At 42.7% G+C, this 20733-nt stretch overlaps 1 protein-coding gene across 6 annotated transcripts; it reads right to left on the bottom strand.

Annotated features, from left to right (window-relative positions):
- Nucleotides 1-4622: 4622 nt before the first annotated feature.
- Nucleotides 4623-20384, bottom strand: pou2f1b (POU class 2 homeobox 1b). 6 transcript variants are annotated; one of them, XM_061088532.1, is made up of 14 exons: nucleotides 20305-20384; nucleotides 12559-12624; nucleotides 11809-11888; nucleotides 9725-9892; nucleotides 9060-9159; nucleotides 8861-8931; nucleotides 8489-8650; nucleotides 7756-7897; nucleotides 7404-7549; nucleotides 6845-7021; nucleotides 6604-6709; nucleotides 6177-6495; nucleotides 5986-6062; nucleotides 4623-5240 (listed from the first exon to the last, which is right to left on the bottom strand). In XM_061088532.1, the coding sequence occupies exons 1-14, from the start codon at nucleotides 20348-20350 to the stop codon at nucleotides 4993-4995; spliced, it is 1908 nt and encodes a 635-aa protein (XP_060944515.1). In that variant the 5' UTR covers nucleotides 20351-20384; the 3' UTR covers nucleotides 4623-4992. The 6 variants fall into 6 exon arrangements, with proteins under 6 accessions (XP_060944515.1, XP_060944514.1, XP_060944512.1 ...); XM_061088531.1 differs by having other exon boundaries at nucleotides 6845-7024; XM_061088529.1 differs by having other exon boundaries at nucleotides 8780-8931.
- Nucleotides 20385-20733: the final 349 nt, after the last annotated feature.

Genomic DNA, 20733 nt, shown 5'->3' on the forward strand with positions numbered 1-20733 from the left:
ACTGAAACCGCTGCACGGGCGAGAGGCCGGAGGGGTTCTTTCTTCCGGGCAGATACACATTCGCATGCAATAAAAAGCTACAACATTTTTTTTTATATTTTATTTTTTTTTTATAGGTTAATCGAGGTCGTGCAGCCGGGATTTTATTCTGAGCAGTGAGGCGGGGATAGGCGGGAGAGGGTGTCGTTCGTTTACAATCAAGTTAAAGTCTTTGGTTAATGTTGGTACCACAGGGAAGCGAGAGCGGGCTGCAACAGCACAGCGCCACGTGAGAAGACGTGAACATACCTGTACCAGGTCCAAGTGGGGGGGAATTAAATAAAATTCAAAAGATTGTCAAACTTAAAAAAAGAGGCAGGCGTATAAAATGCACTTCTACCTACACCATAGCAATCAAGTGGTTAATTGATATAACAGAGAGCAACATTAACCTGACAAAAACATATAATTTCACCCAACGTTGAACTATATCAGTGTGCAACATAAAGAAAGAAAAACAGCAGACATTCATGAGTACTGGTACATATTCTGTCTCCCCCTTGTGGCAACATCTTCCTCAACTCTTCCCCAAGTACAGGTATGACCGCGCTTCTCCACTGACACAAGTTTGTGTATTTTCATCATTTTTTTGGTGAGATTTTATAAAATATTTATCTTATTTGTTAAGTAAATTAAAGCAGGTTTCACTCAGTCTCGAGTTAGAAATGAGGTATACAACAGCTCCTTTTGCCTTAACGGTGCTCCACGCTGCCTAAGTCAACACGTAAAGACCCACAAACCAGTGTGGTGAATCAACGTAGGGCAACTTGATGTGTGGCCCGATTCACAAAAGCATTATGAAAGATCTCAGAATTACCAACTGAAACCCGAAGTGTCAAAGCAGAGTCAGTGGCAAGAAGATCATCAGCTCTTAGCAAAGAAGAACACAAGTAGAACCCAAACTGTAGCTAACCATTAGAAACCAACAACTGGCTTGCTTAAAGGCTCGAGTTGATCAGTAGAGGAACCCCCAACCCTCCCCTAGACAAACAACAAAAATAAGTATTCCCGTGTCTCGCCTCTATTTAAAGCCACTCAAACACCCGCCGGGATGGGAAAAATGCACTATAATGGTTTACAGACTGCCCTCACTTTTCTCTCTTTGTAAGACATGCTGTCTCTCTCACATACACACACACATACACACACCCACCTGCTGGAATTATTAGTAAAGCTTTTCTCACAGGCATCATCAACCTGTCTGAGTCACACCTAAAAATCATAGGTAGCAACGTTATCATCCCAAGTGCCAAAAATGCCCAAAGTACACTGTATTGTTTCAGTGAAAACAATGCACCAGGTGAGCTCACACACACACACACACACACACGCACAACAACAATGCTACAATGCTCATGTCTTCTACATAACAATAAGGCATAAATGATAATGTTAATCTTTGTCAAACGAAAGCCAGTGATCTTGCCCTCTCACACTATACAACACAATTAAAGGCATAAAGTAATATAAAAAAAATCAAATGATTGTTAAAGACAGCACAGCAAATCAAGTTTACAATGACTCAACCAAAAAAACTAAAGAATCTCTAAAAAGATTTCGATCGGATGCCTCAGAATCTCCTACCAAACCACAGGACCTTTCTGCCAGGAGCACCTGAACCAGCCCCCCCCCCCGGTGTCAGCGGCTCACGCTCCGCCAGGGCCTCAGGTTTCTTCTCTTACGTTTTTGGTCTCAATGGTTTTGGGAAAAAGAAGAATTACCTTTTTTTCGCACTAATAAAAAAGGAAGATTTAGGGGAGTTTTTTTTGAGTAAGCATGGTAAACACTACATTCAGTCTTGATAACATACTAGTTCAAATATAAAATATGAATATCTTACACGTGTTTATATATATATTTATATGTATAGAATTAAGAAAAGTTTGTTTCTCTAATTCTTCAGTCTTTCCTCAGATAAATATTTCAGTAACATCCTATGATACCAATGGCAACTGGTTCATCTTGCGAGCACATGTTCAACTCTTAGTAACTACGAACAGCAATGGAGCAGGACTGAGTCTTTTCGGCCTGTCGTGGCCTCAGAGACGGGGAAACTGTGAGCAGCCAGACACCCGCCGGGCTGCGAAGAGAAAGGCTTTTACTTTGGCAAGAAGGATCTCAAAATAATAATCAAACCTGGAAATACCCCATAAATAGTAGTACTAGAAAATAGCAGTAGTAGGTTGTCTGTTTTATGTATGGTTCCTATGTGTGGTTTATCAGTATAAACTCTGAATGGTACGCCAGACAGTACTTATACATTCTACACTGGTCTATACACAGAAATGTCAAAGGGTGAACCTTGTGTTTAAGTGCTGCTGAGGTATATTCAGTCAAAGTAAATCGACAACAGAAAAGACGTACACAGGAGGAGGATAACAAGCACAAATGTTTGCTGCTTTCAGTCTCAGTGATCTGATAGTAATCACTGTTTTTATTTGGAAGAAGCAGAACGATGCTACTTTTGTTTGGGATTTTGTCAAATGTGTAGCACATAGGAGTATTTAGCCTGACTCTGTGCTGGGCACTATCATAGCCCACAGACAGACTAAGGGAGCAGCATATTGTTTCCGAACATGCTGGTTCAAAATGGCGTTGCTGAGAGGAGGTGTAGTACCATCTGATGAACAGATCTATGCATTTACAAAGGTGAGCCCTCTAAGATGGAGAGTCCAAACCACAAAACCTGCCTAGCACAGGAAGCAGTCATAAAGCTATAGGAAAGCATGCAGACCTTTCAACAGCACAAGTCCCCCGGGAGCTTCAGCAGCAAGTTGTTAAAGCTAGGTTTCTATGATCCTTGTCCAGCAGCACCAAATCAGGAATTATCAGGTATTGATCGAGGTGAGCGACGAGGGAAATATTTAGCTTTCAGCGGCGTGAAGAAGAAGAGATGAACAGCAACTTGTGTGCTCGCACAGGCACATCAACTACTGAGAAAAACCACTTTGGTTCAAGCTGTTGTTTTTATGGCTGAATATATTAGTAAAAAAACAAACAGAACCTTTCTTTTTTGCTTCAGAAAAGTCCAAAAACTGCTACCGAAACGGCCTAAAACTGATTAAAGAAGGAAAACAAGCCGTCCATGGCTGAAAGGAAACCAGAATCAGGCGTCAGGGGCCAGAACCCGCTGAAAGAAAAATCTATTCAAAGAGTAAAAAAGGAAAATACTTTCAAATGCCCCCAAACCAACAGTCCCTCTCTTTTTGGTCAGTTGTGCTGCCAATACGTTGAGCTATGAGACACTTGGTCAAATAAAAGAAAAAAAAAGGTCATCTTTGGAAAATGATCATCAAAATATTGCATTTCTAAGATCTGTTGACAATGAAGAGAGATTCTGTTCTCATAAATATATTGACTAGACTAAGCGACACTGACTACACACAGCAATTATTTTAACAAATATTTTTGGTATATCTTAAAGTACGTTAGCCAGCCAAGTGACTGCAGACAAAAAAAATAAAAGAAAAGAAAGACAGAATTCCATTCCTCCCAAAAAAGGCAGACTGCAGCTCATCAATCCAGTTTTTGGTACAGATACTGTGCACAAGTAGATACAACGGTACTAGTATTAAAAAATAAAATAAAATAAAAAAAAACACCCACAATACAATAACCTCGCCTAGCCAACGATCACATGTTTGGTACGATGACCATGTCCCGCGACTAGTCCTCCACAAAAAAGACCAGTTGGTCGTAGAGCCTTAACGCTGTTACTGAACTCTCAGCATCTGCCTGAGCTGAAGAGAACGCATGCAGACGTCTACTTTCTACCTCTGAATCCAAACATAATGTACAGTTTTCCACTGGATCAGCAACCAATACGAAATCACCCTTCAGACACACGATTGCATGTCTGCAGCTTTTTTTTTTTTTTTTTAAAGCTCTCAACATCACGTTTTCAGTCATTTCCTGTCAGTGTCAATAATCCGCACCAAGACCGCCGTTTTACACAAGCTTAGCGGCTACTTCGCCACTTCAGCGTGATGCAAAACTCAGTGTTTCCACAAAGAGAGACTAAGAGAGACACACCTGGTCCCTCCCACCCTTAAAGCAATTATAACCTTTATATCCGCCACTTATTACTTGTTATTAAAGCCTTATAACCACGATTAAAAAGTGATAGTTAAATCTTAACTTAATATTAGACTTACAAAGTTCTGAAAATGTCAAAAATACACACACTAAAGATAAAAAAAAAAAGGTCTCTAAAATATAACTTTGATATGATTTACATCAAGGCCTGTCCAAAAAACCCTAAATAATTAAAGATGGGGTGTTGACACACAAATCCCCATTAGTGATGATGAACATTGTGAAATTAGTAATAAATCTGTTTAGTTTGAACGTTAAAAGAGAAAAATCCTAAAGTTTTTGGTTAGAAGTATTTCAGAGAAAATTCTGACCTGGAAAGAGGATATATATATATACACACACACACACACACACACACACACACACACACACACACACACACACACACACACACACACACACACACACACACACACACACACACACACACACACACACACACACACACACACACACACACACACACACACACACACACACACACACACACACGCAACATGTGAACAGCTTGATGGTGCCGAAGATATTTTCTTCCTGGACACTTTTCAAGGTTCATGAGGAGCGGCAGGCCAACAACAGTGTCCATCTGGCAACTGTGTGTGGGAAAAAACATCCAAGAATCATAAAGGAAAAGACAGCAAAAAAAAAAAGCAAAGAGTTAACCTCAACCTCATTTGAGATTCTTTTCTTTTTGGTGGCAGCAAAAGGATTAAATAATGATAGATATAACGGAAAGAATGTGGCGTGGTTAGTGAAGCACAGAGCATATAACGACCTCCCTATTCCCTATATGGTGTGATAAGAGTAGTGCACGACATAAGAAATAGGGCGTTAACTCGGGGTGCAGCCGGACTGGCTTCACTGAGCCTTGGAGGTGGCGGGAATGGTTGAGGCTTGCACAGGCACAGCGGCCATGGACTGATGGTGAGGGTCGACCTGCAGCCCCATCCCAGTGGACACCAAGCTGACGGGGCTGTTGAGCAGCGACAGGTTCTGGGGGTTCAGGAAGGTCACCATGTTGTGCCCGTTCCCGCCAGAGGTGTTGGCGAACAGCAGGTTATGGCCGTCCAGAGAGGTGATGGGGATTGTGCCATTCGAAGCCAGAGCTGTGGAGAATGTGAAACAGAATAAGCAGGTGATGGATTTAGTGTTAGAAGGACAAGATAGTTGAAGGTGCTCACTTAGGGCAGGATTAGTTTTATACATCATCAAAATCTTTTGACGCACATCAGGATAAATGTTCATAATTGCAGAAGTTATTTTTCCCTCTGCAGGATTAACTCCATGGGCGTGGCCTGAATGATCCACGTTAATATGCAAATGTGCTTACGCTTCATTAAATTTCAGAATTTTCTTGTCTGATTTGTTAATATGTCATTGTATCTGTATATGTTCATCTATATTTGCTCATTTATGTACTCCTCAATTTATTTGGTCTTGTATTTATTGATTATCTAAATCCTAAGACTCAAAGATTCTCAAATCTCAAAGCCTGAGACTTGAACTGTGCTTCTAGGTGATGATATAATTCATAAAAAGCTGAAATAAAAATGATATAAACATATGAGCTATGAGAAGCCATTTTATTGGCAAAAACATCCAGTCAGTGCAACTCATGAAACTGACCATTATGAAATGCTGTATAACGTAAATGAAGTTAATTTCGACTTCTCATTCCGTTTTTATGCTCATCCTCTACTTTATGCAGCCTCTTTTTCTCTGAAGAAAGACAAACCATCCAAATGAGATGTCAATAGAAAAACAGTCAAACGTTCCAAAAAGTCTGGGAACCCCAGCTCCATACGGTGCACAGGAAGTGAATTGTAGTGTTGTGGTGACATTAGTACACACCTTGAATGGTGGCCAGGGTGCTGTTACTCAAGAAGGCAGGACTGAGGCCACCGGCAGTCAGACTGAGCAGGGCCCCCCTACACACACAAACATAGATGAAGATCATATAGGTCAAAGAAGAAGAAGAGCAACTAAGCAAGATTAACAAAGGTAAGAATTAGATCGCCAGTTGGACCATGAACAGTACTAACCCTTGAGGGAACTGAGAGGAGGCCATCAGTCCAGGGTTGAGCCCTGCAGCAGCAGCAGCCATAGCAGCAAAGCTAGCACTGTTGGGTAACTGGGTAGCCCCCTGCAATGCTGCAGTGAGCCCCGGGGACGCCATTATCACCTGTCCATTCCCCAAAGTGGTGGCTATGGATGTCGGGGCCTGGGAAAAGATGGTCGCCTTGTTGTCCGCGGTCGTGGACAGAATAGTCGGGGATGGGCTTAAAGACGGAGAGCTGGCTGTGGTGAGCATGGGTGAAGTGGAGATGACGGATGCAGTGTTTGTAGCTCCAGCTGTTGTGCCTTTTGGGGAAAATGGGGAGAAAATACAATAAATAAAAGTTAACCTTAAATTCAATTGTTTTGTGTGATAAGGAAAACACTTTCAAAAAAGCAAACACACACACACACCTGTGAAAGTCAAAGTGGAGACATTGGTGCTGGTGAGAGGCATCACTGGGTTTACAGTCAGAGTGGTGGGTGTTGAACTGCTCACAAGGCTTGCTGTGCTGGGCACCTGAGCAACAGAACAAGGTGAGGGATTGAAAACACAGTTTCAGCATCAATGATCTACAACTACAAAGAAAACATCTCTCCTCCATCTCACAAAATGGTTCTACAAGTATCATTACGTGTGAGTGGCCAACCTTACCATTGGGCTACTGGGGGTAAAGAGGGTTTTGATGGGGGTGCCGCATCCTCCACTGCTGGGCGGGTTAATCCTCTTCTCTTTTTGTCGGCGATTGCAGAACCAGACCCGGATCACCTCCTTCTCCATGGTGAGCTGGTCAGCGATCATGGTGATCTCTTCAGAGGTAGGTTTTTGGTTCTGCTTGAAGAGGACAAAGAAGCCAGGGATTCCCTGTCAGCACTGAGGAGACTAAATGATTGGCTACCTCCACGTCACCAATATTCTATGATGATTGTACATACTTAAAAACTGGTAAAATGCACATAACTTCACCCAGGCTAACCAGGTAGCAGAAAAAAACATTCCCCACCCCAAAACCACTGCTGCTGCACAACCCACGTCTCCATTGTGGATCCATTGCAATACTATTCTGTCCAAATGTTACAAATTTGTCTGTCTTTTGTTTCGAATTTTGCACAATAAGCAACAAATGGCATGCCCTAAGTTTTGCTTAATGTGAATAGAAACATACTTCCTGGTCAGATCAATATCGGGGACTTAAGGAGTAAGAGTTTCTCACCTCCAGAAAGCTCTTTTCTAAGGCCACTCGGATGTTGGTCTCAATACTAGTCCTCTTCTTCCGTCTGCGGTTAATCCCCTCTATGCCCATGCCTGGGGAGCCCAGAGCACTGGGGCTGGACAGGGCCTGGTCAGATGTCAGGTTCTCTGCACAAACAGCACCGGAACAAAGGAGAGGGAGGGAGGTAAAGAAAAGGTACTGGAAAGATACACAACTGGTCCTTCACCCTGTTCCATGACACAAATAAAGATGCGAGGAAAACAACTGGATGCACATGCAGGGGGATTAAAAGTATTATCCCCTTGTGCCATTTGCCTCTGTTTGACTCATTCAGGTTGGTTCAGGGACAAACCTGCATCGTTGAGCCACTTTTCCAGCAGTGGCTTGAGTTTGCACATGTTCTTAAAGCTCAGGTTCAAGGCCTCAAAGCGAGAGATTGTGGTTTGGCTGAAGTCATTTCCATACAGCTTCCCCATGGCCAGGCCAACATCACCCTAGAGACAGAGTGAGACAGTTATTTAAGCCCCAGGGTCACAATTCATTTTATTCACAGCAAAAAATCCCCTTTGAGTCAATAATTCAATATCTTGTATATAAAAATAAATATTTGTATATTAGGGCTGTAACGATACTCAGAATCCACGGTTCGCTTCATGCTTCATTTTATTTTTTATATCTCTTTTGGGGTCAGGGTAGTAAGAAAAAGTGGGGGGAAATTTCTTGGTTTTATTAAAACAACAAAATTTGGAACAGTAAAGAGAAGAACACTAGAGAACATGTTGAACTTGACTTCACATGAAACTACATGAACCAAAGAATAGGAAAGAGGGGGTTTGTGTGCACGTGTGTGTCTCCCACAGTCTCAACGTCCAGAGCTCAATCCATATATTTAACAAGGTCTGTTTCAGTCTCCCCGACAAGCCCAACACAGTTTAGTTAAATCCAGTTCAAACATGGACGTCTCCACCACGGTCTCGGTTTTGGTTCAAGAATCATTAGAGTCAGTATTTACATATATACACAAAAGATGAGTGGAACTGCAAATCTGAGAATCACTGAACTTATCTATTCAGTCCTTTACTCACCTGTGTGAAGCCCAGTTTAATGCGTCTCTGTTTGAAGGTCTTGGCAAACTGCTCCAGCTCCTCCAGATCACTCGGCTCCTCCAGAGTGGGGGTATCCAGCCGCTTGGGTGGTGTCTGACTGTGGAGGGTCTGAATAGTCGTGGCTGCTGGTGGAGTTGCAGGCTGCAGAAATATTCAATCGAAAGATTCAATTTGACTGTTATTGAGGGGTCTGCAAAAGGGAGCAAAAGTCAAACTGTAGAAGAAAATAAAAGCATAGCTAGGTTTTGTGATGTGTTTTTATTCTTATACCTGGATTACTGATGGTGAAGTCAAACCAGTATAACTGAAACAGTTTAGCAGGTGTTGGACCTGCTTCGCTTCGTTACCAACCTCAGTTTTAAGGTTGATGTTAGGTTGAGTCTGCAGGAGGTTATGTTGGGTCTGAGGTAGATTTCGAAGGGCTTGCAGTATGCCCGCAGAGTGAAAGACAAGGGAGGGAAAATCCAAAGAAATGTTAAATGACAATCCAATAATTTGTCTGTGTATTTTGTTCTGCATGCAAATGATACACTGCACGTGTGTAACTTACCTGGTTGGGGTTGCGACGGTGAGATGATGAACTGATGGGGAGAGGAGATGTGGTGGCCAGGCTGAACCAGAACAAACTGAGGCAGATTCTGCGGCTGTATCTGATGGAGGGGAAAAAAACACATTATGAATTACCACAATAATGTATTGTGTTCGGTTTTTAGTGATAATATGTTTAGACTGAAAGCAAAGATGAAAAATTACTGCAGTTTCATACTATCCACACGGATGTCAGCTGCTGGTTCATTCAGTAAAATAATACAGTGTTTGAGGTTTGCATACTATTCGGAAAAAATGTATAACATTTATAGTATCTGCACTCCCTTGATACGGCAGTTATACGTTGTATGATGAGAATTTACATAAATCAATGCGATTGTCAAAAGTCTGATCCTTTATTGTAACACAGAAACAATGTCAAACCTACAAACCAGCCAACAAACAAATAGACAGGGATGAAAACATGACCTCCTCAGTGGGGACTGAAACGTGTATAAAAGTCTTATTGAAAAAAAAGTCTAATTTAACATGTTACATGAGGTCAGTTGTAAAATAAATGTAGTATTTCTACTTCTTTTTTAAAAACAATACTTTGTGTTGCAACTTAACACCACATTTAAACATTTGTGAAAATATGCTTTGAGGATTTGCATGATTGTGTCGTACTTGTGTGATCTGGATGGGCTGTGATAGCTGTGTGGCACCAGACGCTGGGATGCTCGCCCCAGTGGTGCTGTTCTGCTGGCTGGCTGACTGCTGGACGGCTGCAGCCAGAAACTGAGCTTGGGCTTGCTGGAGCAACAGCTGCTGGTGTACTGCTGGGGTCAGGGTCAACTGGAGAAACGTTGACAGAGAGGCAAAGACAAGGGAGGTTTCAGAGCGAGAGCGAGAGCGAGAGCGAGAGCGAGAGAGAGAGAGAGAGAGAGAGAGAGAGAGAGAGAGAGAGAGAGAGAGAGAGAGAGAGAGAGAGAGAGAGAGAGAGAGAGAGAGATAGGGGGAAGGGAAACAGAAAAACAATAAGCTTCCTTTACAAAAATCTGTTTCAAGTATAACACAGACAGGACGAGTTAGTGTTGTCACTATACTCAAGTTTTGGCTTCGATACCAATGTTAAGTTTCATTTCCATCATGTCCACTACAATACCACAACAGGATTATGGTGTGACAAATGTAACTCATTGTTCTTGACGAGGAATCCGTCTTAATTAAGTACCTTAAGATAAACACTTAATTTGTTCCCTAGTATAGTAACAGCAGGTGGACTGCATTAGTTTATGCTGCTGCCAACTGCTGTTTAAATTGCTCCAGTATGGCATGCAGTCGACCGAAGCTCTGCCTATTCCAATTTCTCATTTTGATTATTCCAATTTGTACACACCCTAACAGGTTGAAGTTAAAGTGGATTCACCAACATGCTGAATACATTTGGTTAGAGCACTGACCTCTATATGTAAATTTGACTTTTCACAAAGGTATCGAAGTACAATTGAAACCTTGGCTATCATGGCAACACTAGTACGAGCCCAGACAAGCAAAATGGAGGAAAGACTCATGCAGCTGAGCTGGTCAAAAGTGCAAATGATCATGTTGATGTCGTGGTCAAACTCAAACATGCACACACTCCACATGCACAGAAGCCCTTCACTCCCGCACAGCACGACAGCGAGCAGCCGCATACAAGCCATCTGGTCTTCTCAACTACAGTACAGCCTTAGGGAGAAGATGGACATGAGTAGTGTTGTGAGGTCAGCCCAACCATGAGTGTAGTAACGCGAAGACTATGTCCGAGTATGGAGGAATTTGGACATAGCCTAACAACCACAAAGATGAACAGACAGACAGGCAGAGGAGACACCAGCCTTAGCCACAGAATCAGGGCGAGCGATGGTTTCATCACCAGAGCTCTCCTGTTTGACGTTCAGGTGTCACCTCAGATGCATGGCTACGATTGGTTTTTAACTTTAAGTAGTGAGGCAACAGGCCACTTACTCCAGCAATCTGTCCCCCGGCCAACATTAGCTGTGTTTGAGGCAATACGCTCTGCTGGACGGAGGCCGGAAGAGCACTTGAGTCTTCCAACTTAGACTAGTGGAGGTGAAGCAAAGAAGGGGGGGCTTAGAGGAGATTTTCCTACAGGCAAAACTAAGAAATGACAAACTTTCTTAATGTCTTAACTTAAGGCAACTGGAAAGAGTATTAAATTTGAACGGACTTCCATTAAAAAAGGCATGAAACTCAAACCACAATGAAAGATCAAATCTCTGTGTACCTGAGCAGCACTCTGAGAATGAGCAGGGAGAGGAATTTAAATTGAAAAGGAGGTGAGAAAGTGGGTATTTCAAATGTGCCGCAGCCTTCGGAGACGAGGAAAGCGGAGGGGGCGTTGATATGCTAATTAAAATAACTGTTATGCAGTGCATGTAAATTCTGCATAGATTTGCATATTCTCGGCCATCTGTTTCCGAGCAACCGCAGAGCAGCTAATTAGCATACAGGGTTGATTAATCTGCCTCGTTGCCTGGCGACACCCCGAGAGTCTGGCTCATTTAAATGATTTGCTTGTGCATGTGTGAGAGCAGATGAGCATACCTATGTTCAAACTTCATACGTTCACTTTAAAGCTTACAATTAAACTGTGTCGTTACACCAGAATAACATTTAAAAATCGAAGAAGAAGGCTCCTGCTGCAAAAACAGAAAAACAAAAAGTCCTGTGACGTTAAGTACGTAATGGTGTGCATCATGTTTTACCTGTTGGATGAGGGCTTGTGCATGTGCATTTGTGATTGGAACAGTCTGTCTCTGAAAGTCCAATCCATTGATTTGGATTCCTGAGGAAAGAAATAGGGTTCATGAGAAGTGCGCTCAGAAGAGCTCAGAGACATTATATATATGTTAAACACAATATCAATTAGGAACCGATACTGGGAACTCAGTAGAGGTAAAGTAACAGATTTCAGGTGAAACATTTTTTGTTAAAAACATATTTTTACAAGTGATAATACATTATGTACAGGTATAAAGGTTATAGAAGTGCTGCTTAAATATGTTCAAATGCATGCTGTTGAATCATCATAAAATTAAATATTAACTCTGTGGGAGAACTAAAAACTCAAAGCACACAGTATCATTAATATTTTTGTAAGTCATCGCTGTGCAACAGAAACATAAAGATGAGCACTGAAACGTCATTCTAACATTTAAATCAGTGAATTACTGAGACAGAGCAAATTACTGTGCTATTCAAGTTTCACAAGTGAGGGAAACAAAAGGAGAACTGCTCACAAGGATTTTAGAAAGCTGCCGTCAGCTATTATTAAATGACCCAATAATACCAAAAAGGTGCACAGGAGTGAGCATTCTCAAGTAGTATCTGCTATGTTCATTTCAGTAGTGTATATGAAACCTGTTGAATGTCGCGGTAAAACATCCTGATTACATCCTAGCAAAGGCAAAGGCAAAAAAAAAAAAAGACAATCAAAAAAGCTGGAGGTCACTCACCAGTGTTCCCGTCACCACTTTCCATTGCACATTTAGTAGTTTCTGACAGATTATTCACTTTAGCATCTGGAAGAGCCAGACAGAGACAGATAGTGAGACACACTATCGCCAATAAAAACACAACACAGCCCTGTTTCAGTTATTTGAGGGGTGGCCTGTCTTGTCTCCTGCATATTTTGCATAATTGCATGATTCTCAACATTGGCATTTTAATCATCATTCAAACAATACCGAGCCAAAAGGAATCACCTAAACAAACCAACTCCATCTACAATCCCAGTGATAGAAGAAAAAAAACAACCGCCCGAGCAGATACATGCACTCATCTCGCATCGGTGACATCTTGAAGCAACCTGTGTCTCACACAGCAACAGAACCCAGCTGATCAAACACTCACCCACAGCTGCTCCACCTGGGTTTTCCAGCATGGTTGCTGATCCTGTCAAGGAAAATTGCCACCGCCGGTGCAAACCCACCAACAGGCTGTCCGGCACTGTGCTCCTCCTCCTCCTCCCACTCTTCACTCTCCACTGGTCAGCAGCGAGCAGAGTTCAATGCCAGCGGAGCTACACGCAGACACAGTGGCACTGTCCACCGCACGGTTCACTGAGCAACACTGGGATACGCTCACCGGGACAGCCAGCAGAGTTTAGGCAAACAGCTCTCCTTCCCTCGCTCTGTCTGCGCTCCCTCTCTTCTCTTTTCTTATAGCTCTGCCCCGCTCTCTTTACAGTGCCTCCACCGCACTCCCTCTCTCCATCTCTCTCTAGTGTGCCAAGTCTGTGTGTACTTCAGAAGAAGTTCACCCTCTCCTTCTCTTGCTGGAATGAAACAAACGACGAATGCAGCTGGCGGCCTCCTCCAGCTCTGCCGCACCCCCCCCCACCCACCCTCCACCCCAACTCTATAATGAAGCATAATCAGTATTCAGCTGATTAAAGCCGTATGCAAATCTGCCCCTGCCTCGTTAGCAATGCAAGGCTTTGAAGTCCTGCGAGCTACGCATCTCACATCGGGCTCTGAAAGCTTTCTGCATAATTTAAACCCCTATAAATATTTATCAGCTCATTAGCATATTAATTGGATGGCTTTTGGAGGACGATAAAAAAAAAAACAGGAGAATAAGGACGACAGAAAAAAAGGGTGAAAAAAAAGTGCTCAAACTAGCGCTTGGCGCAGCAGAGGGAGGGGAGGCAGCAGCACAAGACCAATTATTGTGCCAGTGCACGGCTAAAAAGTAATTAGCTAAGAGCAGGTACCAGGCCGAAGATATCCCAGAATGCAGTGTGAGGCTTGTCGGGGGTGGTCTGGGAGTGTTGGTAAAGTAGACTGCATTAATAGCACGTCCAAGACTGTTCGTTCAGAGAATCTCCAGGAGTCATGGAGACCCGACCTAACTGCTAAGGAGGGCGGAGGAGGACGGAGGGGTGCGGGTGGGAGGGGGACTTGCTCAAACGGAAATAAATAACTCCACATTAATCCAACACAAGCCTGTCATTACTGCTAGACCCCCTGTGGCTAAAGCATTCCACAGCGAGCGACCACAGCGAGTGGGTGGCAGGCTTTTGCTGTCTATGTTTATGAAGTGCTTGGGGATTAGCATATTTAGATTAGCTTTACATTCCATTACTATTTCATTTTGGGGCCTTTTAAATTCATTTCCAGCATGCTCGGAGAGTTAATACAGCGGGGGGGACGCTCTTGCTATGGCGCTGCACAGGTGTCTGGTGAATCAGAATGACTGGACTGGAATGCATGACTGTATTGGAGTCTACAGAGGAAGGGGCTTACCAACTAAGTCCACAATGCTACTCCTGGTTTTAGCGCTAATCAACTTTTTCCCTTATCGCATTGCGGGACAAAGGTATTTACATACTAGCTGACCTGATCTAATGATGCCAAGAGGGCATGGTGGCTTTAACACAGTTCATACTTATATTATATACTTATATATAAACAAATATTTATCAGCAGTGCGAGTACACAAAGGGCAGGTCTTCAACCAGAGAGCAATGTTTGTACACAGCAGTGTACTTTAAAAACCCACAACCAGTGACTCCTGAAGGTTTTTGTTGTCTTGATATATTTTTGAAGATAAGTAAGTTGTCAGACTTGGAGTAATGTATTTGTATCTGCCTGCTGACATGTTACAGTAACTTTCAGTCAGAGTGGTGATGTTAAAGTCTTACAACTCACTCAGGTTGTTAAAGGTGTGTCCTGTCAAATCTACTGGTAGTTAATTAATATCACGAGATTCACGAGAGCCGTCGATGTGTTATCATATTTATCTGTTTCTATTCTCCCTAAACAGAAATATGGACAGCTTTAATCAACTAATAATTTATATTTTTGTTATCACTTCAACGTCAATTAATACTGCATTATACTCCACACCCATCTCCACTGTTCATCACTTCAAACAACAGTGTTTATTTAGCTCCGGCCTGCTGTTTACCAAGGTGTCTGCCACAGAGTATACACAGTTGGCACACTGGTGTAAAATATCTGAAACAGACCATCTCCACAGAGTTAGTCTGAGACGTTGGGAAATTGGTCCAAGTCCTAATGACCTCTTCAACATTCACATCATGCAACCAAATGGGAAAAACAAAGGAGATATGGATGCTAAGGCAGTTATCAGCAGTGCACCTAAACACATGTACACTTACTCGGTTGAACGGTCTGCAAAAACCATGCTGTGGAACAATACATTATACAAATATCCTGTGAAGAGAATTTTAAATAGGTATCTCATTAGCAGGGTAATACAGGGAGGCTGACTGAATACTGCAGGGCCGTTAATGTGAGCGGAGAGATTCAACATGAGACTGAGCAAAAACTTAATTAGCCCATCCATATTCTGCCCTGATACCTATATTCTTCATCTTAAATACAGAATATATCAAGAGCACTTTCTCCCCACCTAGAACCGTCTGAGCACTAAGCAGAGTTTTGAGCAGACAGGATGTGTGGTCACGACAGATAATCTTTCAATTTAACGGACTTAATAACCAAATAACCCTTAAGCTTACTGGTTTAATGCAGAATCAACATGGATATCCAAACCATTTAGAATAGCCTTTAATACCAGTTCAAGTTTAAAAAAAAAAAACAATCTGACAATAGTGGTGCAAACAAGCAACACTGAAAATACCAAACACAGGATGCAGGGATATCTGATGAAAAGTAACATCGCTGTAAGAGAATATGTTTTCTCTCGAGTGGTCATTAGCCAACTGCCTACAGGCTAGGTGGAAATGTCTCTCCAACCAAATTAAAATTCAGTTTCTACAGGGTTGGCAAAGTAGGAATATTAAACTCCTTCCAATCAACCCATGCACAGGTCAGCCACGATTCACTGCTGCAGTTTATTGGTGCTGACAACCTTAATTCAGATGTAAATTTATCACCTAGGATGCTGATATTAGCATCAACCTATGGTTATTCATGTGTAATTGGCATAGCAACATATTATCTCTGTTTACTGCAATACTTCTTACCATAAGCGCCAACTGCTGGCAAACAAATCGACTACGCATTAAAGTCGGGCAACTTTATTACACTTTTCTTCCTTGTCCGCTGTCATGTGTATCGGTCCGTTGGATGGTTTGTTTGTCACCAGAAATACAAAACAACTAATGTAAGAATGTTCAGGAAACCCAGGTGGAGCGATGGGACATGGCCAAAGATAGAACCAAATAAATGTTGTGACAGATCCAGGTTTGTTTCCACCTAAGGCATCTTTAGAGGACTGATATCTATGAGTGTGTGCAATTTGGTGCAGCTTGATTTTAGGAAACTGTTCAGCCTTAGCAAAGATATGAGCTCTACTGAGTGCTCTTCTAGTCTAAGAAGTTGAGATTCTAATTAAATAAGTTTGATGAACAAGTTGGGATTTGAAATTTGCCACTAGTCGCTGCTTTAAAATGATGGGAACATGATGTCTGCCCGAATTATTACCTCCCCAACATGCTCTGTTTGAATGTGCACGTGCTCAGTACACAGGTTGTGGCCTGCCCAGTAAAGCTTGGCCAATCATCTCCAGGGTTTGACAAATATTAGCAAAATAATTGATGACAAAACACATTATGATCTGCTTGATTACAATGACAGGGAGGGGACATCCTCATTAGACAGGCTACATTAGAAAACATTTGAGGCAACAACTTGACGGTTGTGCATTAAGCATTAAAAAGTCCAACGAAAACTCTCCACGTTCCATTTCCACCACAGATACATTTAAGGGCTCAGAGTACAGAGGATGAATGAATCATTTTTATTTACATTTCCATTTTACAGCCATTGCTAAGGTGCTCTCCAAACAGAAAATGTTGTGAAAGTTAGAGGTCTCTGTGAAAATGTAGCTGTGCCTTGGCCTCACACTTTAATCTTGCAGAATAAAATGTCCTTGAATCAATTATATAAACAAATGCGAGATAAACCGAATCAGTTGTTAAAAATAATATGATATAATGGAATTTCCTGCAGTAAAATCTGCGGAGCGTCTCACTCTGACTTTTGCGCTCACACATGCACCTCCTCCACAGTCCAATGCATGTCTGGAAACAGCTAAAATGTAACATATTATTCAGAGTTTCACCCACTTAAGTTGGTTCACCCCTGAAACCTACAGTTCACGGTTCATACTCTAGAATTCTGATTTGTATTTTGGTATCTAGCAAAACGGGGTTACTTGTGTTTCTCAATTTTAAATGCTTCTGCCTAATCCAACCTCAAAGCTAAGTGTGGTATTTATCAAAAGAAGAAATAAAACATTATTCAAATAAAAGGCCTTTTTTTGTGTGCAAGATTTCCATATTACCTTGCTATGCTTGAAACAGGGCATAGTTGTTTTGCATTGTTTAGTCAGAAATGAACCACCAAAAAAAAGTAGTTTCCTGTCAAGCGCGCAGCAAACAGCTCTTATTAGTTATGACTCTCTTTATCCACAGAGAAAAAACTTGTCTGATTGGAGCCTTCATGGAGGACTCCTCAGTACTTTGAGGTGGCATGTTCTGAATGTATTACCACAAGTGATGCATTATTCATAGCAACTGTGTTTACATTAATGAATATTCATGGAGGAACTACAAGGCTGGAATGAGGGTGGAACTGTAAAACTGATTAAATGAGAAAAGTAGCCTAAGTGTGGTGGTGACAGCATTATTTCTCATCTATTCTTTAAGTAGCCTAGTTTAATAAGTCAATCATTATTTTTTGTGCAAGTAGAGTGTTTCCATACATACAATGGATCTCATTGCCCAAAAATACTAGCAGACAGAAAATTTAACTATTCACAACATTTAATGCATTAACTCACTTGGCTTGACTTAAAGAAAATAACTTAGCATCACCACTGTGTTACAATATATCACATGTAATGCCTGCAATGTGATAATAGTATTAGTGTGTGCAAAGTTAGTCTGTGATTCTCGTTGTAACAATGGTATGACTGTAGGGTATTTGCGTCATAAAGAAAGAGGTCCACTTCTGCGGTAAGGCCTGAGACATAAATATTATTAAAATAGACCAAATGATTAAAAGACAGAAGTTCCAGATCTCTTCAATATCTAATTTTGATTAGTAAAGATGGTAAAAAAAAAAAACCTCTTAAAACATACATGTTCAGAAAAATGGAAACAGCTTAAGCTATTTTCAGACAGAAAGTCCAGAAAATATCTGGATTTTATTTTCCGGGAGTTGCCTTTCAGATTTGTAGAACGCAGCAGGACATTGTCCATGTCAGACAAGTCAGAACAACAGGAGAATGTCAGGAACATTCAGGCGAGGGGCAGCGTTTGCGTAGTAGTAGAGCGTTGGAGAGAAAGCAGGACACAACCAATAAATTCTGCTGCAGAGATCACAGGTTATTGTTTCAAACACACCAGCATCGGCCCTCATCACCAAAAGGAATTTTCCGTCTTTCCAAAACAAAGTTCTTTTAATCTTAAATTATTAGCACTCTTTCGTGTTGTTTCTCTACAATCAAATTGCGTGTTACAAACTCCACCAACACGACCCATTTGCTCGCTGCAAATTTTTCGGACAATCTCCCTCCAAAATCTCACATGGGCTCACTCTGATATTTGGCAGTTGGCTGGGGAAAGTTCCTTAATATGTTGGGGGAAGCACCTGACTTTGAGATTTGCATGTTCACATACTTGAATATGTCTGGAAAATGTGTGAACTTCTGTGCATGTCTGAGCGCAGCCAGAGGTGCAAAAAAAACAACTCTCCAACTAACTGTTAGAGCAAAGAAAAGTGAGAAGCCCCTCCTCTGTGGTGGCGTTACAACGGACTGACCTCATTCACAAACCACTCAATGTCAAAGCACACGAGTCTGAAAAAGGACGGTGTCATCGGGCTGTGTCAAGCTGTGTCTTGCCCGGCCATGAAACCTGCAGAGTGAATAGTAAGAATGCCCTGCCTGTTATTATTATGGCCTTCCGGAAGTGGGCCTCACAACCCCTCCCCGGGCTGAGGGGTGAGAGAGGGGGGAGGAGGGGGGTCGTCAAACAGGTACAGTCTCTCTATTCACTGGATCACAACTCCTGCAAGCGCTCGCTGCAGAAACAGGGTTAAACTGCAGAAATATTAAACTCAGCCGGGAGCCACGAAAAGAGCCGACAAAATAAATTACATATTCAAATGAGGCAGATTAACAGCAGCAGCAGCAGCATCCACACTGCTGCCACTCAAAGTTGGAAAAACAGAAGCTTGGCCCCAACTTCTACCAGCCTGTAGTTTCCACTGCTGAGAAACAAGTCGAACTAGACACTAACCCACCATTGTTAGCTGCACCCCCCCTCAGCGGGAGTTCCAGCAGAATTCAATCATCACAAACGTGAAGTTCGCCTCCGAACCCAGCAAGTTCAGAGAACCGCAGCCAGTCAGCCGCTCGTCACACGTACAGTTTACTGGATTTGTTATTATATCTTTAATACAACTAGATGTGGGTGTTTGTAAAGGGGGTGGGGGGGCTCCAGCCACAGGAATATGCTGGAGTCCGCACTCCGGTGGAGGCAGGCCCGCATGAATAACACAACAGGCTGCCGGGAGCTCTCCCTCTGCGCCGTGCACACAAAAGGCTGAGGCAAAAAAAAAAATGCTCTGCTGTAGAAAAAAAAATCACGTCGAGCTCCGTGTTCACAGATGTGACACCGTGCCTTCCACAAGCCAGAGATAACCCGCATTCCCCCGGACACATGGACGCCAAGGGGGCTCGAACGGGGACCGGGCGCCGCCGCTGGCCCCGGAGCACCGAGCACATGAATATGCAAAGCTCGGTCAAAAAGCTCCGTCAAGCATCAACACAAAGCGGGGCTGCTAGCATGCGAGCTAACCGCTAGCCCGCTAGCATCCCCCCGCTTCCATCAACCTGCGGCTGGGCAAACATCTCCAATGTGTCCGATACGAGCGGAGCCGCGACGCCGACTACTAATAAAATATGCTAAACCTTGTGTGTCGGCGCTGGTATGAATATGTAGCGGCGGACACACGTCTAATCACACAAAGGGGGGGAGGCATGTCTCCATGTAATGTGCCGTCGCACCGCAATAGCTCGTTTCCTCCTCTTGTCAAATTACAGTTGGAGTCGCTGGGTGTAAAAAAAATAAACTCAACCCGCCACAACCCCGGGGTTCCTCCGCGGGTCCGCCTGGGTTCGACCCGCGGGCCCGGCACGATACCTCGCCACGAACACGGTTTGAATATGAGTATGAATATGTAAAATGCTGTAATCATTACCTGGTCCTGAACTCTCATCTTGACTCGCTGCTCCTCCGTCCGCCATTTTGAATATTTAACCCGAAATCCCAGCCCTGAGCCTGGCTGCCTCCGAGTGTGTGCATGCGTGTGTGTGTTTGTGAGAGAGAGTGTGCGTGTGTGTGTGTGTGTGTGTGTCTCCCGCGCACACGCACACGCACATAGAAGTGTAAAACAGAGGGTGGGGTGTTTGTTGTGAGTTGTGACTTATTTACATACTTAAATAATCATCTGACTGCTCTTAAAAAATTACCCAGAAGGACGTGGGCGGATCTGACCCGCAGCACGTTGACACTGTTTACACAACAACAACAATAACAACAGGGTTTATTGGTGCAACACATTTCAAAAGTGCTTTACATCATATATCGAGGGCATCGTGACAAATTGTAAAAAGAGGTGCAAACAATT

The sequence above is a fragment of the Limanda limanda genome, chromosome 16, assembly GCF_963576545.1.
Source record: "Limanda limanda chromosome 16, fLimLim1.1, whole genome shotgun sequence".
Classification (NCBI taxonomy): domain Eukaryota; kingdom Metazoa; phylum Chordata; class Actinopteri; order Pleuronectiformes; family Pleuronectidae; genus Limanda; species Limanda limanda.